This window comes from Urocitellus parryii, chromosome 6 (assembly GCF_045843805.1).
Source record: "Urocitellus parryii isolate mUroPar1 chromosome 6, mUroPar1.hap1, whole genome shotgun sequence".
Lineage (NCBI taxonomy): Eukaryota > Metazoa > Chordata > Mammalia > Rodentia > Sciuridae > Urocitellus > Urocitellus parryii.
The window spans coordinates 49950709-49958513 of record NC_135536.1 but is presented as its reverse complement, the minus strand read 5'-3'; the positions used below and the strand labels follow the sequence as shown (position 1 = coordinate 49958513).

The 7805-nt window shown below is 40.2% G+C and overlaps 1 protein-coding gene across 1 annotated transcript; it reads left to right on the top strand.

Annotated features, from left to right (window-relative positions):
• Nucleotides 1-2843: 2843 nt before the first annotated feature.
• Clec14a (C-type lectin domain containing 14A) lies at nt 2844-5304 on the top strand. The gene has a single exon (XM_026408987.2). It carries the CDS (start codon nt 2915-2917, stop codon nt 4388-4390), a length of 1476 nt encoding a protein of 491 aa, XP_026264772.2. The 5' UTR covers nt 2844-2914; the 3' UTR covers nt 4391-5304.
• The last annotated feature ends 2501 nt before the right edge of the window (nt 5305-7805 follow it).

Here is a 7805-nt window from a genome sequence, read left to right as displayed (position 1 = left end):
ATTCTGATAGTCATTAACATGAACAGAACTGCTATAAACATCCACACAAACAGACACACATGCACACTCACACTTGGTCATGCAAGTGGTGAGGTACGGAGTATGCAAATATTCAATTAGAAGAAAAACTGGCAAGATTTTTCCAATATAGTTGCTCTCATCTATAACAAGAAAAACCTATAGATTCACACTTCTTATTATCAGATTTTGAAGTATTTGGACATGAATGAAAGTAAAATGGTAACCTATTGTAATCTTAATAAATGTATTATTCAAAAATAAAAGCTTTTCTCCATTTCTAAATTTTCAGATACTGTACTTTTCAAAATGTTAGTAGCATGTGAATCAATACAAACTAATTAATTAGGAAATGTTATGTGTCTTATTTCAAAGTAATTTTTTTTTTCAAACTCTTCTCTCACATCATTTCAGGCATGGCCAAGACTATGATGTATAATCATTATGGTCAATATGTTCCTCTCTTGTAATATGCCACTACCTAGGCAGAATGCCAGGGAGTGAGATCATGTATTTATTATAAACTTTTCAGTTATTCAATCCTTTTTACTCTTAAAACCTCATCTCATCCCAAGTGATTTTTAAAATATCTAAGAATTTCCACGAACTACTTAAGTTTGAAAAAGGTTTTATTGAAATATGCCACACCGCAGTGACACATTTACCCAAGCACTGTCTGTCATAGATTGCACAGGCATATAGAGATAACCCAAGTGATCAAGTATTTTCAAAATTCATTCAATTTGATTTGGGGATTATCATGTTTCTTTCTCATAAGACACTAAGTTACTTAATTTAAATGCAAAACCATGTTTGGATGTCTCAGACATTTGAAGTGAAGCACTAATGAATGTCCTTTAAATTGGGAAACAAAAAGGGTAGGAGAGAAATCCTGCTGTGAAACTCCACAGTCAGCAAGAGCAAGGTAAGTGGGATGATGATTCATGATGTTTACTATGGCTTGTTAAAATACATGGAATGTCCAGGACAAACAGAAAGTGAGAAGAATGATAAAATATATATATAAATACATAAGATGGGAGCATGCAGATGTGAGCCTGATACCTCCTTTCTCAACAATCATTAACCAGAGCAGTTTAACAAAATGAGCCTAAGTGTGTGGTGGTATTCATTGTTCATGGAATGGGAACTGTCATTCTGAAGGATATTTAAAACCATCATACATCATTATGAGTGCTTAGTTGAAACTCTCTCTGATTTCTGATTACAACACATTTGGTCACTGTTAGTCAAGATAAAATGATATATTTTCTAAAATGATGTTGAATTGTTTAAGTTTACTAACAAGAAATTCAGACAATATAGATTCTGAAACTTTCCTTCCTATATCTTTTCTTCCCCTCTTCCAAGTGAATATTGGTATTTATATTAAAATAGGACACCTCTTGGTACTCTGAAAAAATTGATTCAATAATCTTTCAAATTACAAAGTATCATTTTACAGCATACAATATGCATCATAATGTAGTACATATTTTTTTTATATTTTTTTAATATTTATTTTTTAGTTCTCGGCGGACACAACATCCTTGTTGGTATGTGGTGCTGAGGATCGAACCTGGGCCGCACGCATGCCAGGCGAGCGCGCTACCGCTTGAGCCACATCCCCAGCCCATGTAGTACATATTTTAAATTTTTAAGGATGTTGAACGCTAATGTTCTGAAAGGAGACTTTTACAACTTACTGCTATAAATATTGATACTTAGTCATGGGAGAAAATGATATTAAAATAGTTCCAAGAATAAAATCATACATAGGGCAGTTGTTTCTAATATTAATAAGTCCACGAACTCATTTGTACCTGACCTATAAGCTTGAAGAAAACCCACCTAACAGTTAAGATATATAGCCCTAATATTTCATTTAAGTGTAGAAATAGATTTCCTTTCCTGAATAAACCAATATGGGCTATTTCAAAGGAGGTGGGGGTGAAAATAAACTTTTAAGGCCAGTGCTGACCTAAGAAGCAAGTGTTTCCCATTTAAAATACCCGAAGGATTTTTTTTTTCTTTTTAAAGAGAGAGTGAGAGAGGAGAGAGAGAGAATTTTTTTTTAATATTTATTTTTTAGTTCTCGGCAGACACAACATCTTTGTTGGTATGTGGTGCTGAGGATCCAACCGGGCCGCACGCATGCCAGGTGAGCGCGCTACCGCTTGAGCCACATCCCCAGCCCCCGAAGGATTTTTAAATTCTTTGACTAGCTATTAGGACGACTGGATTTCCTTTGACAGAATAGAGAAGCAGAGCCCCTGGAAGAGATCTGCGGTTAAATAGTGCTGCCTCTGGTGTAGAGGGGAGATGCTAAGATTTCTCACATGATTTTTATCTCCCTACACGAGCAGGAAACCTGAGGACTGGAGCCGTCTGCAAATTACTGTGACGCCAATTCCACCAACCCCGACAGAAACACAATGCGCGGGCGTGGGCCTTTTTTCCAGTCCTTCCTGCCAAAGTTCACCAATGTTTTCTGGGATCCAGGTCCAGAAATTCCCTGAGCAAGGAAAGCGATACACTTCATCCTAGTAGCAACTTAACTTTTTCTCCTGCTCTAAACAGGGCATTTGACCTTCTGGTCTGTGTTCCCAGGGTTTAGGCGCCAGCTGTGTTCCTGACCCCAGAATAAATCAGACCGCACCGGGCTTGGCTAAGCTATGGACACATTTCCTGTCGCGGCCCAGGGGAAGCTGTTGGCCTCAAGGACTCTGGTGGGGATTCTGGCATTTGGGGCACGGGGGCGGAGGAGAAGAGAGGGGAGGGGTCACCCGGTGGGGGGAGCCAGCTGACTAGGGCGGTGACCGCGCTCCAGAGACTCTCGGCGCTCTGGGGCAGGGCAGATCTAAATTGGGAGCAGCGGTGGGCAGGGGTCTCCACGATGAGGCCGGCTCTCGCCTTGTGTCTCCTCTGTCAGGCGTTCTGGCCCAGGCCTGGTGGTGGCGAGCACCCTACCGCCGACCGCGCGGGTTGCTCAGCCTCTGGGGCTTGCTACAGTCTACACCACGCTACCATCAAGCGGCTGGCGGCCGAGGAGGCCTGCAGCCTGCGCGGCGGGTCTCTCAGCACAGTGCATGGTGGTGCTGAGCTGCGTGCAGTGCTCGCGCTCCTAAGGGCAGGCCCCGGGCCTGGAGGAGGCTCCAAAGACCTTCTGTTCTGGGTCGCCTTGGAGCGCAGACGTTCCAACTGCACCCTGGAGAACGAGCCATTGCGGGGTTTCTCCTGGTTGTCCCCTGACTCCGGAGAGTCCGAAAATGACACGCTGCCGTGGGTGAAGGAGCCACAACTTTCTTGTACTGTGCGGAGTTGCGCGGGACTCCAGGCCACCGGTGGGGTGGAGCCCGCGGGCTGGAAGGAGATGCGTTGCCACTCGCGCGCCAACGGCTACCTGTGCAAGTACAAGTTTGAGAGTTTGTGCCCTGCGCCGCGCCCCGGGGCTGCGTCTAACTTGAGCTATCGTGCTCCCTTCCAGATGTACAGCTCCTCTTTGGACTTCAGTCCTCCTGGGACCAAGGTGAGTGCACGCTGCCCGGGGGAGCTCTCCATCTCAGCCACCTGCGTCGAGGAAGAGAATGGCGCTCATTGGGAAGGGCTCCCCACTGGGGCGGTGCTCTGTCCCTGTCCCGGGAGGTATCTCCGTGCCGGCAGATGCTCAGAGCTCCCTAACTGCCTAGATGACTTGGGAAACTTTGCCTGTGAATGTGCTGCAGGCTTCCAGTTGGGGAAAGACAGACGCTCTTGTGTGACAAAGTGGGAAGGACAGCCGACCTCTGGGGGAACCACGGGGCTCACCAGGTTCCAGCTGTTCACTGAAGCCAGCCCAGTGCCAAAGAGACCATCGTCACCTCCAGTCCTTGAGAAGCCAGGAGAGATACCCCATGTCACTGGAAAAGACAGTTCTGCAACATCTGTTTCTGAGATTCTTCAGTGGGGAACAGAGAGCACCATATCGACCCTTCAAATGTCCCCTGGAATCAAGTCAAAGGCCACCATCACCCCATCAGGAAGCGTGACCCCCACGTTTAATTCCACATCTTCCTCTCTCATTCCACATTCTTTGGACTCCTCATCCACCGTGGTCTTCATACTCGTGAGCATAGCAGTAGTAGTATTGGTGATCTTGACTATGACAGTGCTGGGGCTTTTCAAACTCTGCTTTCACAAGAGCCCTCAGTCCTCATCAAGGAAGGGGCCTTTGGCCCCGGGGGGCAAGGAGACTGATGCTGAGACCGCTACTTTGCGTTCCAGTTCTGCACATTGCACAGACAATGGGGTGAAGGTCAGGAACTCTGGTGTGCTGGACAGAGCAGAGGGCCCCTCGCTGGCAGGGTCCTCCCTTGGCTCTAGCAACACGTAGGGAAACAAGTCATGGACACTCCTTGTGAACATCCTTTCGCCGTTTCAAGGAAAAGGGAAAAGATGAACTTACTTGTGGGATGGCGAGTTCTACAGAAATTCCCCCTTTAAATTTCCTCTGTGCCACCAAGGAACTCAATCTGAACAGCACACCCATTCCCAGAAGGTGGATGAGGTGGAAGTGCCTTAGTGTGGTTCTGGTGGGCAGGGTGGTAGGGGGTGAGGGGGAGGACAGTATTTTCTTATGTTCTGGAGAATTTAGAGAAGTAACAGAACATTTCAAGACACTGGAAGCAAATAGAAAACAATACATTTTTAAAGGTTATTTTTTATCAAAATAGGAAGGAAACCTGTCTATATTGTGCAGCTGAGAACATACTGATTTGAAATTCCCAGTCAAAAATAAAAAATAAAAGATTGTTGATAACCCAGATTCAAATATGTTTGGCTTCCACAAGAAGTAACTATTTAGGAATAATTTAGGAGCATGTTGGGAATTGTAACAAAATTTGGGGTCTGCTGGGAATAGCCACAAGGTACCTATTCCTTTTAGATTGATGGGAAAGTCCTTAAGCCCTGTGATAGAACAGATCTTTCAGAGCTGGTAACTTTTCCCTTTGTTCTTTTATCCTTTGATTTCAAAGTCACTGCTACTTGTGTGCTCTGCTATAAATCCACAGTGGAGTGTTTCCAGAGTTTCTGGCTCTGGAAGCAAATTATAGTTGACCACCAATTCAAGTGTTTTCTGTGTGCCTTTGCCCAAGGAAACAAATGATTTGTGTTTTCCCTTTTCAATGTGTGTGCTCTCCAGTGTAATGACCTCTGCAACCAAATCACCTTATCCTAAATATTAGGATGCTGATCCTCATTTCCAATTATGGTGATGTTAATTCTCAATTAAAACGTTAATGCTAAGTATTGATTTGAAATCTTCTGGGTGCATTAAAGCAAAAGTAAACTGGGTTTCTTTCAAAGTTGGTAGATGCTTGTGCACTTTTTAATTCATGGATAAACTTCATTGTCAATTCATTTCCTTTTCTTCTGAATAAGCATGTGCAGTCACAATACATGTTCATCTTGGAATGATTACAATTTAACAAGAGTCTCCCTTGACAAAGGCATGGTAAACAGCTTTCCACAGAATTAAGAATAGAAAGAAGAAATGATAAATAAAAAAAATCTGTCAATAAGTTATGATTTGGTATTATTAGGGAGTAATCAAAATGAAGCATTTCTGTGACAAAAATTAAGACATAATAAAAATTACTATGTAGATGTATCAAGATTTCTGATTCTAGTTTTAAAGTGCTAAGAATTTAAAAGTGCAAAAGGGTTAGCTCATGGAGAGAGCTAGAGAAACAAGTTCAGTAATGGGGAAAAACAAAAATAGGAAAAAGCTTATGCTGTATTTTCACAGAATTATTTTGATATACTTGAGTGTATAATGTATACAAAGGAGGATGGACCAAAGTTAGTAAATTACCAAAAAATAAAATAATCTACTAGAAAATTAAAACAGCTTAATGTATAAGCCCATTATTCTAAATATAAGTCTCTATATTTGGTATTTTAACATTAAAGGAATAAAGTAATAGATAATTTGCTTCATATGCTAAATATGTTTATAAGTAATTACATTTAAGTAAAATCATAAATGAAATAGAATTAGCAACATTTGAAGGAACTTTAAAAATTATAATTTCTTAAGTGAAACTAAAAATTAGATCAATAATGGCTTGCCAAATGTTCCCCAACTCATCAGAGTATGTCTCAGCTCACCTCTGTTTTAGTGTTATAGTTTTCCTCTTTACTACATGAACTCTCAGTAGAGAAGGTAACTATTGAATAGAGCATATAGTGATTGAAAAAATACCTTCATCTGTAACTTAACTGACCTATAACACACACACACACACACACACACACACACACACACATGCACACACTATCTTAAAGCTGGATGCTTTTGTATTATTATTTAATACAACAGAGAATGTGTCATTATTTTATAAGGCAACATATGGTATTATAGGTCTTGGGCTCTAAATATTCTTTGTGAAGAATAAATGGGCATCAGTCAATTATTTGGTTATTGTTCTTTATTATTCCTCTTATTAGTATATCAAGAAAACTATTTGTTTTCTTCTTTGATTTCTTGACAGATGGCAATTGCAGACCAAGTGGCACTGAATATCCTTTTATTTCTGGCTCTGAAGTCTTCCCTTAAAATGTTGATTCTGTGGTAGAATACAGCCAGCCAAATATGGTCTCCTGAGCCTATTTGAAGTTAGGGTCAGTATTCATCCTCTGTATTCCTTCTCTACTATCACTTTTTTATTATTTATCAATATCTTTGAGGTTCCTGCCTTTCTTGCTTAAAAACTTCTACTCCCACACTCATCATTTAGCTTCCTGTCCACTCATTTCCTTACAATGAAGATTGGAACCTAACTGATGACCTTTCTCTCTATCCTAAAACCTGTCATCATCTTACACAATTTAAATCCTTTTGTGTGACTCCTTCCATGATAATGAATTTCAATTCCTTGACTTCATCATTTCCAGTAACTCACACTTAATTTTTGCCATGTGCTTGAACTGCCTCACAAATTTGGATGGTTGTGAAACTACTCCACATCTGAAATCATGACACATATGTGCATACGTGTTGAAACACATGTATGTAATGAATGTTTGCCACTGATTAGAGGTAAACCATTATTGTTTGAACTTTGATATTCTTTCTTTCTTACAGTAATAAGCTTACAGGGAATAGTAGCCTGGCATGATATCATTTTTTCCTTTATTTCTTTTTGAAATAATTTTGTATTTACAGAAGCTAAAAGTACCATAAAAATAACTCTTTTTTTCCTGAATCATTTAAGAGTAAATTTTCAAACCCATGACTCATAGCCCCTGAATATTTTAATATTTACTTCTAGGTTATCTAATTTGTTGGCATGTAATCATTCATAGTATTCATAGCTAGTGATATTCTCTCTTCCATTTTGGATTTTCGTTTTTCCTTTTTTTTTCTTTTTGAAGGGGAGGCATTAGTAGTCAATCTAACTAAAAGTCCATTCATTCTGTTGATCTTTTTGAAAAATAAATCTTGGGTTCATTGATTTCCCTTATATTTCTACTCTATATTTCAAATATTTTTATTACTTTGTTTCTTATCCTTGTTTTGGATTTACTTTGTCCTTCTTTTACTAGTTTCTTGAGAGTAGAAAATTGGGTTATTGATTTGAGATCTTTCTGTTCCAATATATGAATTTTCAGTATATCTCTCTGGGCACTTCTTCAGTGACATTCAACAAGTTTGATCACATCATGTTATCATTTTTCATTCATCTCAAAGTATTTTTTAATTTTCCCTTGTGTTTTTTTCCTGGTTATTTAGGATGATGTTGCTT